Here is an 18,589-nt window from a genome sequence, read left to right on the forward strand (position 1 = left end):
GCTTAGAAACAGGGTCATTTGCCGAGGAAATAGGCTGATGTATCTTCTTTCAGCACACATACTCTGATTTTGTGTTTTGAAGTGCCTGGACACCTAAGCAGGTAGCAGAGGAGCAAAGACGAGGGAAATGAGGATGAGGAAAGAGGAAGATGACTGTGAGACAGGGAACTGGCAGGAGAGCGAAGCTACTTGGTGTATGGAAAGAGGGACTGCCCAAAGGCTCTGCAGAAGAAATGGCATCAACAGGATGGTAGATCTGAGAGTTGCATGAGGAAGGAAGTGATTCCATCTCTTAGGATTCCTCATCTCTTATCATCAGACTTGTCCAGAAATTTACTTGTGCTGAAACATTTCATAACCCGGAGTTTGGATGACTACCCAAATCTGGGGGGGGGGGGGGGGGGGGGGGAAATTAAAAGGTAGTTTCTGTATAAACTTGGGGTCACTGAGAAGCCAGAGGGGGTCACTTCGCTGACACAGCCCATAGCTTCTTTCGTGAAGTCCCTCCCTACCCTCTCCACCTTGGGTTTCATATTGCCTGGCTCTGGTTCTTGCAGGAGAGCAGGGAGCACATGCTGCCATCACGCTGGGAATCGCTGGCTCACCCTGAGGTTCTGGCTTGAGAAATCCCCTGCAGACGGTGGCACCCACATGCTGCATGTCCTTTCAAAGCAGCCCTCAGCTTCACTGCCCACCTCAAATTAACCTGAACGTGCAGGAAACAGCCCTTCTCCTCCTTTCCCATGTACCCTGAAACAAGAGGGCAATGCCCACTGCCCACGGGGACTGTCCACTGGGGCCTCAGCCTCTGGGGTTCCCGATGGAGCAGTTCGCACTTGTCCAGCTCCTTGCTCAGGAGCGGAGGAGGCATTTCGTTATTGCTGCCCTGTGGTTGCCAGGACACGGCTCGTCCCCGGAGGCTGGCCCGCAGCCGTAGCCCTGCCAAGCCACGGGGCCTCAAGGGCCTCTACCCCGATCGGGACACTGCAGCTCAGTCAGTGAGCCGGTGATGTACACAGACGAGCGGTGAGTAGGCAATGAGGGACACAAGCACGCCGGGCACCATCGCGACTCCGTGTGGAAGCGACGGGACCGGGCGGGGCCGGCCGCTCCTCCCCCCCACCCGCCGCCGCCAGGGGGCGCTGCGTCCCGCAGGCAGCGCGGCGCTTCGCCAGGGGGCGCTCCCGCACGGTGGCCCGCGGAGAGGCGGAGCTGCGGCGGGATCGCGGCGGTGACGCTGTGCGCGGAAGCGCTCGGCGGCGCGGGGGCGGCAGGGGCGGCCGCCCTGCCCGGCGCTCATGCAGGGCGAGGAGAGGTGATGAATATTCATCCTGTAGCGCCCTCGGGGGCGGGGTCTCTCCCGGGCGGGCCGTGCCGTGCCGTGTCTTGTCCCGCGGGGTCGTGCCGTGTCCCGCTGCGCGCTGATGGCGGGAGGCAGCGCCAGGGTGGGGGGCGCCAGGGCCAGCGGCCGGTGAGGAGAGGGTTGATCAGGACCGGGAGTGCGTGAGGGGCGGGCTCGGGGGTGCCTATTCCGACGGGGCAGAGGGGAGGTGAGCTTCTCCGATAGCTTACTGCTGCTCCCTCTGTATTCCTCCGCGGCAGAGCTGGACCCCGGCTGGACAGACTGTTCCTGCGGCGGTTCCTGCGGCTGCAGGCCGTCATCTTCCCCGGCTGGCCCTCCCCGAGCTCCCTGATGTTCCTGACGCTGCTCTGCGTCGCCTTGCTGGGTGAGCCTGGGGGATGTCTGCACCCTACCTCTGCTCCCCGTCCCCTGCGCTCCCACCCCTGCCCTTTGCCGTGTCACTGCTGTTCTGTACTTACTTCACATGCTTGCTTCTTTCTTCCAGAGCAACTGATTATTTACCAGGTCGGTGTCATTCCCAGCCAGTACTATGAGGTCCTAGGCAGCAAGGACTTCTCCGGGTTCAAAACACTAACTGCTGTTGCCCTGACTCTGATCGTAGTGAACTCCACGGTAAGACAGGCCAGAGGCTCCCGTAGGCTGGGAGGGAAGGAGAGGCCGTCCATGGCTCCCAGCATGATTCTGGTGATGAAGGATCTAGGTCTGCCCTTGCCCAGTTAGATCACTGTGTGGGGGATAGATCACTGGTACAAACTGCTTTTATTTCATCTGTCTTCCTTGTCCTCCTTTCAGCTAAAAAGCTTCGACAAGTTTATCTGCAACATGATGTATGTGACCTGGAGGAAATCCCTCACTGAATACCTCCACAGCTGCTACTTCCAAGGCCAGGTCTACTACAACCTGCACGTGCTACGCGAGGACATCGACAACCCGTAGGTTCCTGTGGCTCCTCTCAGCCTCTTGCTTGGCTGCTCCTGGCCTCCACACTTTTTCTTGACTTCTCTTTGGGTAGAGACTTGTATCCTAGAAGCTTTTGCCATCTAAGCACAAATAGTCTCTCCTGTCCTGGGTGGGAGGTGGTACCTGTTGCTAGGAATTCCCGTGACTGCTGGTCATGGTGATTATAGGATGGAGGCCCAGCAGAACAGTGATGCTATAAAAGGTGCTATCTGCAAATCCAACCCTTGACACTCAGTTGATGTTGTAAAGGGCTGGAGTCAGCACTTCTTCCTGCTTTCACACAGCCAGCACATTAGGATGGTCTTTGTTGTGCTGTCTGACCTTCACCAGAGACTCTATCTGAACACAGTTTTGTTAACCTGTGGGAGCCATAGGTTAACAGTTTTGATAACCCCTGGGAGCCATGTCCAGGAAGGGCTTTGTTTTGCACTGTATGAGGACTTCATTTCCCCTTTCTCATTGAAAGGAAGGAAATGTCAGGAGTGACTTGAACTATGGCTTATGCAAGCCTGCCCCAAGATCCCCTCCCAGTTTGCTTTGTGCCCTGTCCTGCTTGTTGCAGAGCTACTGATCTACCTGGGCTGTGCAGCCAAGGTCAAACACATCCTTTCCTCACAACTGCATGCTGTCCTGGACTTCCAGCCACACAGGACACTGCTGTCATAGTTGCATATTTTGAAGAGATAAAGATCCTACAGTAGACTTCATGTGAGAGGTAGAGGCTTTTTTTTCTCCTCCAGTATTTAAAGTAGCTATTATTAAATTAATTGCTGGAAAACTAGAAACTGGGGAATTACTTCTTCTAAATTGTGTGGCTTTATATAGCTGTTTGGAGAACACAACCTCTCATCCCCTGGAGGGGACACCTCTGGTCTGCTCACCACACTGTTGCCCTCTCCCATGTTGATAGCACCATGTCTCTGGTCCCTGTGAGAAATGGCTGCCTTGAAGGGACTCCTAACGATTGCTGATAGTGATGACCTCAAGGAACTGAAGCAGCTTCTGTGCTTCTGCTGCCCAGAGCCCCTGGCTGCCTGTCCTTGTCACTTTGTTGCACATCTTGATAGTCTGCGTGGCTGCACAGTGAAATTGTGCTGGATGTCTCAGATGTTCTCTAGTTTGTCTTGGGTTTTGGCCAGACTCTTTCCCTGCCTGCTTCTGCTGGCCCAATGCTAGGAGGCAGCCTGAGTAAGAACAGAGAGCTGTCTGCAGGGGTAGCAGCAAGCAGCCCTTAGCTTGGGTCAAACAGCTCTGCTGGCAAGCCTGAAATCACAGCCCCATGATGCTTGCACACTTTCCAGCCACCGTTGAGGTTATTCCCACCCATATTAGATGTTCATTTCTGATGCCCTTTGCAGTGGTTTGGAGCTGCAAGAAGGTCAAAGGCCAGTCCTGTCGCCGAGATTTCCTGCGCTTCCCAGGCAGTGTAGCACATCGGCCGTGGCCACAAACTCCTGTATGCTTGTCTCATCCTTTGGCTGGGGGAGGTGGCCACTCACTACATGACTGTCCTGCTCAGGTTTATTTTTAACCAGGGAATGTGTTCACGTCGTGCAGTGAAACGCACAAGGTAGCTGGGTCAGCCTGCCCCGCAGCGAGAGACCCAGCACTCCTGCCCTTAGCAGACTGAATGTGTGGGATTGCTGTGGAGGATTTCTCATTACCACCATGCTTCTGCTCAAACATCCAGTTTGATGATTGTTTATTATCTTGAAATTCCTCAATGAGATTTTTTTGCCCCCCCCTGCACTGGGTATTTAGAGAATGAACTAGAGGGACAGAGTGACCTCCCATTACTCAGTGCAAACCAATCTCAGTGCCAGATGCATGCTGTTACCCATCCAGAAGGAATGAAGAGTGGGTTCTGAGTGGCATGCAAACACTTGCAGCTCCTAGCAGGGCACTTGAGTTGGTGTTTAGATGTTATCATTACGTGTTGGTTAATAGCTCATAAAAGGCAATATCCTGCCAGGAGTCTAGAGCATGACTTATATTATGACTTTATGGGAACAATTGCAATCTGTGGAAGAGGAAAAATTATGTCTGTAAGGGTCAGTCAGGGTAGTAGTTGAAATATGAATGTCCTTGTGGTTGTATCTGCACTGATGTCTAAGCAGGAGTCAACCCTTCTCAGTTGTGGCCTTGCCACCTGTGCTTAGCACATCAGACTGAGGCTCTCATCCACATGCTCTGGACAGACAAGATGCTGAGAGTGAATACGCTGAAGTCCCTCCTAGCTACCCCAGGTGCAACTCCTGCTCAGCAGTGGGACATACAGGACTTGAGAGGGGGCTGGACCATAAGATCTCTGGAGGCCCTTTCCAACCCCTACCATTGCTTAATTCTGTGATTGAGGCTGTGTCACCCATGTGCCTGCTGCTGATGGGGTGAGAAGGCTTGGTGTGCTGCTCTTGTGGGGTGGGGGTGGGTGGAAGCACTTTCCTCCTTGCAGCAAAAGGATCAGAGGGCACTCCATGCAGCACAGAGGGACCAGCTACTGTGGAAGGGTGGCTTTGATAGAAGTGTTTGCAAATATCCAACAACTCCTGAAGGCCTGGCCTGTGTCCTAGCCAGTCCTGGCAGCTCTGGTTCCTGAGATGCAGCACCAGTACTGAGGGTTTGGGGGAAGAGTCAGTAGTTTTTAGTAGCACAGGGTGGGTCTGCAAGAGGACTAAAGGACAAGGATGCAGAAACCTTTAGCACAGAGTTGGACAATGTTGTTGAGAGTGGAACAAGGAGTTAATACAAGGAACAGGGTAAAAGTAACAGCAGGAGCCTGGGAGCCAGGAAGGACCTTTGATAGGTCCTTCTGGGCTTTGGAGTTACAGGTGCAGGGTTGTTCACCTGCACCCTATTGTGAGCTCAGGTGATTGGAAGCAGCCTGGCTTGTACCCTGTATTGGGGTTCTTGTTCCTGGGCTTTAGCAGAGTCGGTGACTCTTTGTGTTGAGCAGGGACCAGCGCATCAGCCAGGATGTGGAGAGGTTCTGCAGGCAGCTCAGCTCCATGGCCAGCAAACTCATCATCTCACCCTTCACACTGGCCTACTACACATACCAGTGCTTCCACAGGTAAGGACCCATCCTGGCCCTGCTTTCACTCCTCTTTCCCTTGCTGTGTTTTGGAGCCTGTAACCAGGAAAGTACACCTGGATGCTTGTACGTGTGGGGGAGCGGTCTCTGCAGTCAAGCTGGAGTTCTGCCTTGGGTTGTGCAGTGCTGCCCACAAACCTCTGTGAAAGCCAAGACAGATGATAGTGGAGGGTTCTGACTGCTTGAGCCTGAGGGTGCTGGGCTGCCCTTTTGCTGGGATTATTAGATGACCTCTTTTTCTCCTCCTCTAGCACAGGCTGGCTAGGCCCAGTGAGCATCTTTGGGTATTTCGTCATTGGAACGATCATCAACAAGGTGTTGATGAGCCCAATTGTGTCTAAACTTGTGCAGCAGGAAAAACTGGAGGGAGATTTCAGGTGAGTCACTGCAGAGCAGCCTTTTCTCTACCTCTTGGCAGCTTCTGTGAAAGCTGCATTTTTTCCCCATTCAGTGCTCTGTATGCAGCTACTTCCAGGACTGCACTCTGTGAAATCTCCCTGTGCGGTGCTCTCTCAACGTCCATGTATTGAGCCCTCTGCAATCCCTTTCACTGCCCTGTGTCATGGCAGGCAGTTCCCTTAGTTCAGTCTCCCAGTTCAGTGTCTGGACCATTTGCCTGGTCATTGCTCTTGCTGGTGCCTCTGCTAGAGCATTGGATGTGTTGGAAGAAAACTGCATTTGAAGCATCCTTGAGTGCAGATGCAAGTTCAGTGAACTGCATCAGCCTGGCAGAAATCAGGTTTCTGTTTCACTACCACCTTCATGGAGTTCCCAAAACAGCACAGTCATTCCATATGCTCTGTAGCTCACTTCCTCCCCATCCTCTGCAGGAATGGTTAACTGTGTGGCAGGGGCTTTGCAGCTTCCCTGTGGCTCAGGACATCCAGGGACAGCAGCAGAAGCTGGTGTAGTACAGGAAGCCCAGACCAGGGCAGTTGGTGTTGGTGGAGATAGGCTTCCCATTTGCTAGCCCTAAGGGCTGAGATGTGCAGAGTGCAGGGTACCAAATGAACTGCCAAGCTGGCCCAGAATGGTGTCACATGGTACTAAGCTTTGGTCTCCAATGCTGTTTTGAGTCAGTTTCTGTCAGGAGTTGCCTCTCACAGATGCAAGAGAAGTTTGTTCTAGTAAGGATATTTGCTGCATAATTCACTGGCATTTGTGCCCAATCCTCATGCTGGTCTTTGGTGTTGTCCAGGTTCAAGCACATGCAGATTCGTGTCAATGCGGAACCAGCTGCATTCTACAGGTTAGTGGTGGTCATTTCTTTACATCCTTGTAAGGGTCCTCCCAGCTCAGGGCAACCTTGTTGGGGTCATGTTTCCCAGAGGAGTCCAAGGCCTGTTGCTGCAGCTGAAGCTTTCTGTCCCCTCCATCCTGCTGCAGCATCATACGACCCTGGCGCTCTGTTGTCTTTTGCATCCTGCATATCATCTGCAGAAATACTCCACAGCAGCTGGAGACAACTGCTTTTCCTGTGCCTCCCATCTGACATTCCCAAAGGCATGATACAAATTTGGTACTGGCTTAGAGACCATTGCTGATGTTTTGACAGGGAGATTGCTTGAGGTCTCATTGCATCTTGTCAAGATCATAGAATCTTAGAACGGCTTAGGTTGGAAGGGACCTTAGAGATCACTTACTCCAACCTCCCTGCCATGGGCAGGGACACCTCAACTAGACTCAAGGCCTCATCCAACCTGCCTTTAAACACCCCCAGGGAGAAGGCAGCCACAACCTCCCTGGGCAGCCTGTTCCAGCGTCTTAACCAGCCTCATACTGAAGAACTTCTTCCTATGATCCAGTCTAAACCTACTCTGCCTCAGCTTAAAACCATTGCCCCTTGTGCTATCGCTGGACACCCTTACAAACAGTCCCTCTCCAGCCTTCCTGTAGGATCCTTTCAGGTATTGGAAGGCAGCTATCAAGTCCTCTGGGGACTTGTAGGTTGCTTCAGGCCTTGTCCTGCTGCTGCTAACCTGCATGTCTTCTGTGGGTGCCAGCTATTGCCTGGCACCCGTATCTCTGCTTGCAGTCTGCTTGCTGTCAGGCTGTGCCCTGACCCTCCCAGCACTATACTGCCACTCTGAATTTGCTCAGTGTCACTTGCCCCAGAGCTGAGCACACAGCTGGGAGCCTGGCAGTGCCTCCTCACTTCATGATGCCATGAAGTGTGTTGAGCTGCTGCTTGGAGCTTTTAAGATGTTCCACAGAAATGGCTGGGTTTGGTTGCTGGACTTCTCTAGCTTGTAGAAGCTTTTAGACCTTGCACCTGCCTAAGCACTGTTTTGATAAGGGAAGAAACAAAACCTGAGCACTGGTAACCCTTCTATTTCTTTGGTTTCTAAGCCTTCAGCAAACTTGCTTTCAAAGTGAATTGAATGGGAAGAAAAGCTAAAACCAATGCAGCAGTCTCTCCTCATCAGCAAAGGAGATAATTGCTCTGGTGCCTTCCTTGCCTTTAACTCCTTGTGTCCAAGGAATTAGGAATACCCAGCAGCAAGGTTTACAGCCCAGTGGTTACCTGAGATGAGTTGTAGGGCAGTAATGCCAAACTGAACTCTGACCAGATGTGTTTTTGAGGAAGCAAATGTATTTGAGGGAAAAAAATGTGTTTTTCTTAAGACCCAAGAATCTTTAGAGCTGAGGCTCTTTGAAAATCTTTGGTGTGCCTTTTTTGGTGCATGTGCACATCTCGGCCCTCTGTGCTCACCTCCTGGTGGCTCCTTTGCTGAGCATGGGTGTGTGCTGGGCACGAGTGTGTGCTGGGTAGTAGGGCAATAGCTGCTGCCGCTGCTGCAGGTGGGATCCTGGAGCGAGGTGTGGAGCTCTCCCTGCGTTTCACCACCTGAGGGCAGGCCAGCCCGTACGGAGGAGCAGAGGGAGCTGCCGGGCTTGCTGAGGGTGGTTTAGAGCTGAAAACGGCCTCCTTGCCACTGGTTCAGCCTGGCTGTGGGAGCATCGCTGCTAGCTTGGGTGGTGGGCAACCTCCTGATGCCTGCAGGAGGTACCCCTGAGAAAGGCAACGCTGTGGGGCTGGAGTTGCTTGCACTGGGGGCTTCACTGCTTGGAGCATGTCTGTCTCCCATTCCTCCAGGGTGGGGAACAGGAAGAGGCAGACTAGGTCTGCTGGCTGTGCAGGTGCTGCTGGCTTGCTGTCACCTTCTGAACCTCTGCCCTGTCTTTTCTGGCTCCAGCTGTGTGGTGGTGCTCTTCCTCTCTTCCAGCCAGGCTCTGCTTGGAAAGTGTGTGTGACCTTGGGTGTGCTTTGCTCCAGGCTGGGGCCTCACTGCCAGTGTCTGGCCTTGCCTCACCTGCTCCCGTGTGCAGCAGCAGCAGCATCCATAGGCTCTCCGAGAGATTCGCAGGGCTGCTTGCTTCAGCCTGAGTGTCTTGGTGAAGCTCTTCAGGAAGGTGTTGAGTTCTTGCTCAGCCTCTTGCTTGGAGGCTAAGGTGCCAGACCCTTTCCAAGCCTCAGTCCTAAAGCGCTTTGCCCTCCTGTGGTGCTCCCAGGACGTCTGTGCCATGTTGGAATCTTGTTTTCCAGGGCTGGGCGCGTGGAGCACGTGCGCACAGACCGGAGGCTGCAGAGCTTGCTGCAGGCCCAGAGGGAGCTGATAGGCAAGGAGCTGTGGCTATACAGTGAGTGGTGGGGTGAGGTGGGGCAGCTCTATCCTGATGGCACACAGGCTTGAGAGCCCTGCTGCTGGAGAACCGCTGCTGGGTTTTGCTCTGCTGCCTCATGCTGGTGCATGAAAGCCCTGAGGGTGAGCAGAGTGCCTCCTGCAGTCCTGCATGGGAATCCTGTTCTGGAAAAGCCTCATAGAGGGCAGAGCTGGGGGGGACCCAGCTGAATCAGAGAATACAGGCCCTTCAAAGGGGAAGCTGCAGAATCTGTGCTTTTGGGGGGGGCAGGTGTTCAATGGCCAGGAAGAGGGGGAGGGCTTGAGGAGGAGAAATCTCTGTGTATGTTGTTGGGAGCTATTCTTTCCTGTAGAGCCTGTCCCTTGAGCATAGTTGTCCCCTGAAAATCTCCCTTCTCCCTCTGTCACTGAATGCAGGCTTGGGTGTTAAATGACTGCTAGCATGACTGCTGCCTCCTCATCTCCCCAGCACAGTGAGCTTCTGAGCAACATAAGGAAGGTAGAAGCCCTGTCCACAGGCATCTCTCTGGGAGTTTGGAGACTCAAGTCTTTCTGCCTGTCCTGTGCTCCTGGGCAGACTTCATGGCCAACCATCTCCCCTCAGAGCTTCCCTTCTGTCCTCCCTCCTGCTTTGTGAGAGTCAGGCAGGCCCCTGAAGAGTAGAAGCAAGCAGGCAAAGTGGCTTTTGCTCCAGGGTGGTTCCAGAGCTTGTGTGTCTGGATGATGTTTCTCTGCTCAGGGGCCTGCCCCAAAGTGCTCTTTGCTTGGCAAATGGATTTCACCCCTAGTGCTTGTGGTCTGTGAAATCAGTTTGGCTGCTCTGGTGCATTGTGGAGGACTGAGGCAAGACCATGGGTCTTCTGACTGGGCTCATGGGCTGCACTTGAGTCTGTCTCACCCTAACTCACTGTCTTCTCTCAATGTGCTTGTGCCCAGTTGGGATCAACACCTTTGACTACCTGGGCAGCATCCTGAGCTATGTGGTCATTGCCATTCCAATCTTTTCTGGGGTCTACGGTGACCTGAGTCCGACAGAGCTCAGTGCTCTTGTCAGCAAGGTGAGCCAAGGGTGGTCTCCCTGACCTCATTGCAGAGGGTGAGTGAGCACAGAAGATAGAGGTTGTGTGTGGGGCTGGTGGCACTGGGACTGGGTAACCTGCAGCAATTGACCTGTAGGTTAAAATGCCCCTGCCCATGATGGCATGGAACTGGGAACTTGAGGGCAGCTGGTGTATGATTAACCTGGGAGTGAGAGCTGTCAAGGACACACCTACATAACTGTTTCCCAGCTCAGACCTCTGGGTCTGAAAAACACCAGGAGGTGGTAAAGCCTCTGGCTTTCAGTGGTGTGGGTGAGGAACGAATTCATGCAGTGGTGCAGGCTGTGGCCTGGGAGGCTGCCTGCAGTGAGCCTGGCCACTGGCAAGGCTGAGCTGGCTTGCATCCACCTGACTCATTCCCATATAGTCAAAACTGGCTGGTGATTGAGAGTGCAAAGCTGAAAATAGCAAAGTGGACCCTGCAGGCTGAGACACCCTGCTCTGAGCCATGTATGGTGCTGGTGGCCTGGATCTGCTTGGCTTGGATGAGGCAAGCATGCTGAGCTCCACGCTGGCCAGCAGGCACTCTGCAGACACCATCCCTGGATGGCAGGAGATGTGTTCACCTGGCAAAAGCTGCTGTGCCATCCTGTTCACCTGGCAAGCCCTGCACCATCCAAATCATAGAATTGTTAGGGTTGGAAGGGACCTCAAGGACCATCCAGTTCCCACCCCTTGCCATGGGCAGGGACACCTCACACTACATCAGGTTGCTCACAGCCACATCCAGCCTGGCCTTAAAAACCTCCAGGGATGAGGCTTCTACCACCTCCCTGGGCAACCTGTGCCAGTGTCTCACCACCCTCCTGGGGAAGAACTTCTTCCTAACATCCAATCTGAATCTACTCATTTCTATTTTAAAAGTCCCTCCCCAGCTTTCTTGTAGGGCCCCTTCAGATACTGGAAGGCCACAATTAGGGCTCCTTGGACCCTTCTCTTCTCCAGACTGAACAGCCCCAGCTCCCTCAGTCTGTCTCCACAGGAGAGGTGCTCCAGCCCCCTGATCATCATCTTCTTCACTGGCACTTCCCTGGGACACTTCTCCCCTCCTCCTTCAGCTTGCTGGCACTGCTGATGTGGCCAAATGTCTGGACTCCTTGACTGCCTTCCTTGCAGTCACAGAGGAAGGGACAGTGCCCCAGCTGGGTGCTGACCCTTGCTCTGGTGTGTGATTTCTCCCCAGAATGCCTTTGTTTCCATCTACCTCATTGGCTGCTTCAGCCAGCTCATCGATCTCTCCAGCACTGTGACTGATGTGGCTGGCTACACGCACAGGTGAGCTGCTCAGCAGGAAAGGGAGGTGCAGGACAAGCACAGACAAGTTGTGAGGAGGCTGCCAGGTCCCTTCTGTTCCTGCAGCCTCTTGTTTGTCTAGGATTGGTGAGCTGCAGGAGACCTTGCTGAGCCTTGGCAGGAAAAAAAATGATAACTACTCAGAAGCAAAAGCCAGCTGGGATTTGGATGGGTGAGTCTCCTCTCAGCAGCTGGCTGGCCTGCAGCTTCCATGCCAGAGTGTGGGGCTGTCATGGGATAGAGGTGGCCCTTGGTGTTGGCCAGGCTGTGGCATACTGCATGCAGTTGGTTGGAGGGGGCAGTGCTGACTCTGATTTGTCATCCCTGGGACACATGAGGCAGGGCTGCTGTCACAGAGCACAGGAGGCATAAGGTGCCTGATCTTGGCACAATTGCTTACCCCCAGATCTGCTCTCCTTTGTCTTGGTGGCCCAGCAGCCATTCTGGGGAGGAGGCAGTGGCAAAGGACACAGCTTTCCTTGTGGAGCGAGTGACGCTCTCGGTGCCATCCTCCGGCAAGCTGCTCATCAAGGACCTGAGCCTCAGGATCTCACAAGGAAACAGTCTGCTGATTGTGGGAAACACTGGCACAGGGAAGACATCTCTGCTGAGGGTCCTTGGGGGCCTGTGGGAGAGCACACGGGGTAAGGACTGCTGCTCCACACAGCTTTCTCTTTCTGAGCCAGGGCTGCCCTGAGCTTGGGAGGTGGCAGTGTGGGGCTGTGAGCCCAGCGCCGCCGTGTCGATGCGGACGTGGCACTGATGCGTCGTAGCCACCCTGCTCTGCTCTGACCATTGCTTGGCCCCATGTCACAAATTCCCCTTCTCTGGGATTTGTTGGCTACTTCATGGGGCAGGGCTGTGCAGGGGGAGGTGGGGAGCTGCTGGCTGGTGCTGCAGGCCTGGCATGAGTGTGTTTCTGCAGGGAGCATCAAGATGCTGACCTGCTTTGGCCCCCGGGGCGTGATGTTCCTGCCGCAGCGCCCCTTCTTCACTGATGGAAGCCTGCGTGAGCAGGTGAGCCCAGGAGCTGTCTCTACTCTGGCCCCAGCTCTGCTCCCAGCTGGAGTCATGCCCTGTGAAACCTGTGTGCTGCAGAAAGGCCTGCAGGGGCCAGAATGCCCATGGCTGCTCTTGCCCCTGCGCCTGCGTTTATGCCAGCGTCACTGCACCTCTGATGGACTGTGTCTGGCTCCCTCTGACATGGCTGCTTCTGCTCTCTTAAACAGGTGATCTATCCCCTGAAGGAGATCTATCCAGCTTCAGGTACATGGCAATTCATTGCAGCAATTAGCTCTGTGGTGTCAGCTGTCCTGCACCCAGTGCAGCTTCTCCCCTACCATGCCCCATCAGGGGTGCTCCTCCATTTCACTTCTGTTGCTCTCTGCTTTTCCCTGGAAGATTTACCTTAGTGTAGGTTAAGGTCAGCTCTGTGATGCCTCCCTTTTGGGAGGGAACTTACTCCCTTTTTAAGAACATACTGTCTTTGTGCAGTGAGGACAAGCTGGCCATGCTTTGCATGTTGTGCTAGACACAATATACATGGAGGCACCTTGCTGTTGGGACACATCTGCTCTGTCTGGTACAACCTGCCTTTGGGCAAGCCCCATTTACCTTCAGCTCATTTTCCATCCACCTCCATCTTTCACTGTTCCTCTTTTTCAAATGCTATCCCAGGACTTTGAATGCTTTTGAGGTCAGGCTACATGGATCTCTTCTCTCCCCTGCCCTGTTCCCAAGCCAGACCACACGTGGACTGCTACAGCTTGAAGATGTCCCAGTCTAAGCTGTGACTGGGGGGGTCACAGTTTTGCAGAGAGTAACTGCAGCCATCAGCTACTGTTGTGGCTCTGCAGCATCTTCAGAGAGGTCCATGGCAGATCCACAGCCCTTCTACTCAGCTTCTGTAGCTGCTGACTACCATTTCAAGCCTCTGTCCTGCTGCATGGCTCGTTCACCCTGAGATTTTTCCCATCCCATGTAGGAAGGATGTTGACTTGCTGGAACGAGTCCAGAGAAGAGCAACAAAGTTGGTGAGGGGTTTGGAACATAAGCCCTACGAGGAGAGGCTGAGGGAGCTGGGGTTGCTTAGCCTGGAGAGGAGGAGACTCAGGGGTGACCTTATTGCTCTCTACAACTACCTGAAGGGAGGTTGTAGACAGGCAGATGTTGGTCTCTTCTCCCAGGCGGCCAGCACCAGAACAAGAGGACACAGTCTCAGGCTGCACCAGGGGAGGTTCAGGCTGGATGTTAGGAAAAAGTTCTATACAGAAAGAGTGATTGCACATTGGAATGGGCTGCCTGGGGAGGTGGTGGAGTCATCATCACTGGAGGTTTTCAGGAGAAGACTTGACGGGGTGCTCGGTGCCGTGGGTTAGTTGTTTGGGTGGTGTTGGATTGGTTGATGGGTTGGACGCGATGATCTTGAAGGTCTCTTCCAACCTGGTTTATTCTATGTATTCTATTCTATGTATCTTTTGCTGGCTGTTACCAGAGCCCTGCTCCCATGACTCCACCACTTGCAGCATATGGTGGGCAGTCAGCCATGAGAGAACAGCTGGTGGGCAGAGCCTTGGCAGTGGAGGCCTGGATCCTTGTGTTCTGCCTGTATGTGTCTGAGACCGTGGACCAAGCCAAGTCTCAGGTGCATCTGTGGGGCCTAGCTACCTCCTGCCATGCTGCTCACAGCCTTGCTTAACATTTTTGAGGAAGGTCAGGCTTTGGGAGCTCTCTGCACCAAAGCTCAGGAACTGATAGAGGTAAGTGGTCAATGGAACAAAACTAGAAATGGGTGGATTCAGATAGGATGTTAGGAAGAAGTTCACCATGAGGGTGGTGAGACACTGGAACAGGGTGCCCAGGAAGGTGGTAGAAGCCTCATCCCTTGGAGGTTTTTAAAGCCAGGCTGGATGTGGCTCTGAGCAACCTGCTCTAGTGTGAGGTGTCCCTGCCCATGGCAGGGGGGTTGGAACTGGATGGTGCTTGAGGTCCCTTCCAAGCCTAACAATTCTGTGATTCTAAGTCAGCTACACTGGACCATATAAGATGCTCCAGTCTTTCCCTCCTGCCTCACTGAGTCTTCCATGCAGCTGTGGCCTCAGCACACATTGCCTCTGCTTAATGCCTGACTGCTTTGTGCCCCAGGGTCTGCAGATGATGAGAGAATTGTGCGATTCCTGGAACTGACTGGCCTGGTGAGTCCAGTGCTGCTGCCTCCTGCCCCAGTGCCACCAGTGAGGGAAGGAGGGATGAGGGTTTGTGGCAGCACAGTGTGACACATGTGGGAACATTGCAGCTGGGACAGGCAGAGGAGGAGGGTGTGAATGACCTTCATCTCAAGTGGGAAATGAGAGAGTAGCAGGCAGGGGGTGGTTATGCTCGGGGCTGGCAGGGTTAGGGACTGTGTTTACAAGTCTGCTGTGCTCTCTGCAGACTGATTTGCTGGCAAGGGCTGGAGGACTGGACCAGCAAGTGGACTGGAACTGGTAAGCTCACCATCTGCATGAATCTGGGTGATCCTTCTGGATGGGGAACACTTCTAAGCAGAGTCACATTGCTGCTGAACTTAGCCTGGAGAAGAGGAGGCTCAGGGGAGACCTTATTGCTCTCTACAACTAGCTGAAGGGAGGTTGTAGCCTGGTGGGGGTTGGTCTCTTCTCCCAGGTAACCAGCACCAGAACAAGAGGACACACTCTCAAGCTGCACCAGGGGAAGTTTAGGCTCGAGGTGATGAGAAAGTTCTTCACAGAAGGAGTTGATAGCCATTGGAATGTGCTGCCAGGGAGGTGGTGGAGTCACCATCCCTGGAGGCGTTCAAGAGGGGATTGGACGTGGCACTTGGTGCCATGGCTTAGTTAGTCATGAGGTCTTGGGTGACAGGTTGGACTTGATGATCTCTGAGGCCTTTTCCATCCTTGTTGATTCTGTGATTCTATGACTTAGGAGCATCTGTATCCACCTCTGCACCGTGGGAGGTGGGCGGTATACAGGAGCAAAGTCTTCAAGCCCAAAGCATCCGTGGCAACACCTTGCACAAGGATGCAGTGCCAGTCCCAGCATGGAGGGAGACACAGGGAGGGGACTCACAGGGACAGTTGCTTGCTGGGATCTGTGCTATCAGTAGCCATAAGCTCTTTTTGTGGAGGGAGAGTTGTGAATCTTTACCCTGCTGCAGGTATGACATGCTGTCCCCAGGGGAGATGCAGAGGCTCTCATTTGCACGACTCTTCTACCTCCAGCCAAAATATGCAGGTGAGTGAGTGACTGCACAAGCAAAAGGGGGCAGGGGGTGGGGGAAGGCAGGGCCTTTGGTGTAAAGAGAGGCTGCTACAGAAACAGCTCATGAAACCTCTTCTTTGCTAGCACTGTGCTTTGTCTTGGCCATTGTTTTAACAGCACAGCACAGAGAGGATTCAGAGGTGAAAACTTCCTTGCCTGTGGAGGTTGGTAACTCAGGAGGCTGTATACAAGACCTTCTCAGAGAACTAGTGGTTAATGTTCTTGGTGCAGGTCCAAAGGCACCTGAAGAAGCTCCTTCTCAGCCTGCTGGAGCATCTCTCTGATGAGTGGAGCCTGAGAGACCTGAGGCTTCTCAGCCTGGAAGAGAGCAGACTGGGAGGGGATCTTACAAATGCCTATAAAGGGCATCTAAAGGGTGGAGGTCATGAGGATGGGGCTGGGCTCTTTTCAGTGATGGCCAGCGACAGGCCAAGGGGCACTGGGTACAAACCAGGACACAGGAGGGTTTGCTTCAGCTTAAGGAGAAACTTTACTGTAAGGGGGCCAGAGCACTGCAGCAGGCTGCCCAGAGAGGTTGTGGAGCCTCCTTCTCTGGAGACTTTCAAAACCCACCTGGACATGTTCCTGCACAACCTGGTGGAGGTGGCTCTCCAAAGATCCCTTCCAACCCCTATCATTCTGTGACTCTGCTCTCAAGTTCCCATGCATGCTGGGGAGCATGGCATCAGCTGCTGTAGCTGAAGCTCACAAACCTCTATAGGGTTGTGGAAGCAATATGGGAAATGCAGCTGTAACACAACAAAAAGAGGCAAGCAGCAGTAGGAGAAATGGTCCTGAGAGAGCTCAGAAGCAGCTCCCATCAGCACATGGGGCTAATTCCTTTGCACACCTAGACTGCTAGTGATTGCTGGGTTGGCAGGGATGGCTCTGTTGGAAGACTTGTGATGAGGGCTGGTGTGGGCCAACAGAGCTGGTGTCAGTAGCAAGCAGCTACAATACCTCTCTTCCCCTGAAGCCTGTTGCACAGCTCAGTGCTGCCTGGGCAGAAGGAGCCTGCAGCTTGCAAGCTGAAAGCTGTAGAGATGATGTAAACCAAATGGAATTTATCTGCTCCAGATCTGCAGTATTTACATTTAACTGACAGAAAGGTGCCTCAGGCTATCCTGGATGCTCCAGATGGGATCTGGGCTGGAGGGGTGCACAGGCTGTTGCTCAGCCCAGCACCCTGGCACATGGCCTGCCTTGAGGAGTTCACATCTTGGCTTACACAGTGGTGGGGACAAGGCAGTGGCTGGCAGCTGTTGAAGGAGAAGAGTGAAGTGAACAGCACTGTTTGGGTGGATTTGTGGTCTTGTGGGGAAGGGCAGCTTTCCCCCTTGCATGACACCAGCTGTGCCAGAGGAACACTGGAGTCCTTAGGCTTCTCCTCACTTGCCTCCTGCAGCTGCTCTTGGTGAACACTGTTTAGTCTGAGACTGTTCTGGGTAGTTGCTGTTCTTTTGCCTCGGGGGAGCTGACTGTTCAGGAGAGGATTTGTGAGGCTTACAATTTTTCTCTCAGTGCTAGATGAAGCCACCAGTGCCCTGACAGAAGAGGTGGAGCATGAGCTGTACCGTGTGTGCCTTCAGCTGGGCATGACGCTGATCAGTGTGGGCCACAGGGCCAGCCTGGAAAAGGTGAGAGGAGGAGACTGCTCCCACACCCTCCTGCTGGTCACAGGGCAGGGGAGGTAGAGAGGGTCCCTGGTGAGCATGAGAGATTGACTGAGGCTCAAGAGCCTTGCTGTGGGAGGGCATGCTCTCGCAGAGACCTCTCTCAGTCCTTGTGTTATTGACTTGCAGTTCCACAGCTGGATTCTGAAACTCCACGGGGAGGGAAGGTGGGAGCTCACGCGATGCGAGAAGGCGAAGCGGCTCCCGGCCGGAGAAGGGTGCTGAAAAATGAGACCTGCTCTGGCCAGCAGCAGAACCTGCACCTGTGTGAGAGCCCTGAAGAGCAGGCCTGGAGGTGCCAAGCCAGCAGCTGTCAACAAGGGATTCACCCAGCACAAGACCACTTCTGGCTTTCGCTGATGGACACAGCCAAATCTGAACTCATGTGTGGGGTTCTGCCAGGGGCAGACACATCTATGCCACTCTTCTCCCAGCCCCCTTCTCTTGCCTGCCTGCTTCTCATGGGGGAAGGGGCTGAGCTGTTAGGCTGCCCAAAGGGAAGGTGCTGCTTCATGGGGCTCGTAGAAGCAATGGCCACAGGAACTCCCACTTGCCCACAGTGCAGTGGTGTGAGGTTAGGATGCAGCCTCCTGTTCTACCCTCTGTGCCTCGCTGGGACCTCTGTCTCTTTGATACACAGCTCTGCAGAACAGACTCTGCTCCCATGGCTCTGTTGAAACTTGTGCTCTTGAACAGGGGCCAAGGAATGTACTGTAAGGGGAGCAGAAGGCTGGCACAGCAAAGGGCCATCTCTCTGCTCTCCATGTGACACAGGGTTACAGGTCAATGGAACATGTTTGTATTACAGCCTGGGGCCTGTTTTCCAGCAATGCTTCCAGAGAAGAGTCAGTATTTGTTAACCAGCCTGCTGCAGCTTTTCTTTCTGGGCTTTGTTTTGGAGGAGTTGCTTGGCAGAGGTCTTGGCCTAGACTCTTGCTGAAAAGCAGAGAAGGGGTAGGAGTAAAGTACCTCTCCAGGGCTGGGCATCTGTCCTTTTGCTACCTCCACAGCTGCTGCAAGGCACAAGGCACACTACTGAGGGCTTTTGGCCCTCTGAGGGGAGGAAGCAGAACTTTCCTCCTCTCACTGTTCTGCCTATGATGAGTTGTGTTCTCTCCTCTGCTTCCCACAGGTGTGTGGAGATAGAGGTTTGGAAGGTCTTGCAGAGAGGTCACTTTGAGACTGCA

At 53.8% G+C, this 18,589-nt stretch overlaps 1 protein-coding gene across 4 annotated transcripts; it reads left to right on the forward strand.

Moving 5' to 3' along the window:
• The first annotated feature begins 1,262 nt into the window (after positions 1-1,262).
• Positions 1,263-18,557, forward strand: ABCD4 (ATP binding cassette subfamily D member 4). 4 transcript variants are annotated; one of them, XM_054162033.1, is made up of 19 exons: positions 1,263-1,315; positions 1,603-1,727; positions 1,848-1,975; positions 2,156-2,295; positions 5,277-5,393; positions 5,666-5,791; positions 6,613-6,663; positions 8,962-9,056; positions 9,995-10,116; positions 11,342-11,433; positions 11,534-11,623; positions 11,887-12,095; positions 12,377-12,468; positions 12,681-12,717; positions 14,596-14,645; positions 14,884-14,936; positions 15,626-15,702; positions 17,251-17,366; positions 17,532-18,557. In XM_054162033.1, exons 1-19 carry the CDS (start codon positions 1,299-1,301, stop codon positions 17,625-17,627), a joined length of 1,833 nt encoding a protein of 610 aa, XP_054018008.1. In that variant the 5' UTR covers positions 1,263-1,298; the 3' UTR covers positions 17,628-18,557. The 4 variants fall into 4 exon arrangements, with proteins under 4 accessions (XP_054018008.1, XP_054018009.1, XP_054018010.1 ...); XM_054162034.1 differs by having other exon boundaries at positions 11,890-12,095; XM_054162035.1 differs by lacking the exons at positions 1,263-1,315; positions 1,603-1,727; positions 1,848-1,975; positions 2,156-2,295 and adding an exon at positions 2,302-3,038.
• The last annotated feature ends 32 nt before the right edge of the window (positions 18,558-18,589 follow it).

Source organism: Dryobates pubescens, chromosome 5 (genome assembly GCF_014839835.1).
Source record: "Dryobates pubescens isolate bDryPub1 chromosome 5, bDryPub1.pri, whole genome shotgun sequence".
In the NCBI taxonomy this organism is placed as follows: domain Eukaryota; kingdom Metazoa; phylum Chordata; class Aves; order Piciformes; family Picidae; genus Dryobates; species Dryobates pubescens.

Bases quoted from the DNA above. Each gene is read 5' to 3' on its own strand.
- ABCD4 (XM_054162033.1), top strand. The intron at 2,296-5,276 runs GTAGGTTCCTGT...TGTGTTGAGCAG, and splicing joins CGCGAGGACATCGACAACCC to GGACCAGCGCATCAGCCAGG. The intron at 15,703-17,250 runs GTGAGTGAGTGA...TTTTTCTCTCAG, and splicing joins CCTCCAGCCAAAATATGCAG to TGCTAGATGAAGCCACCAGT.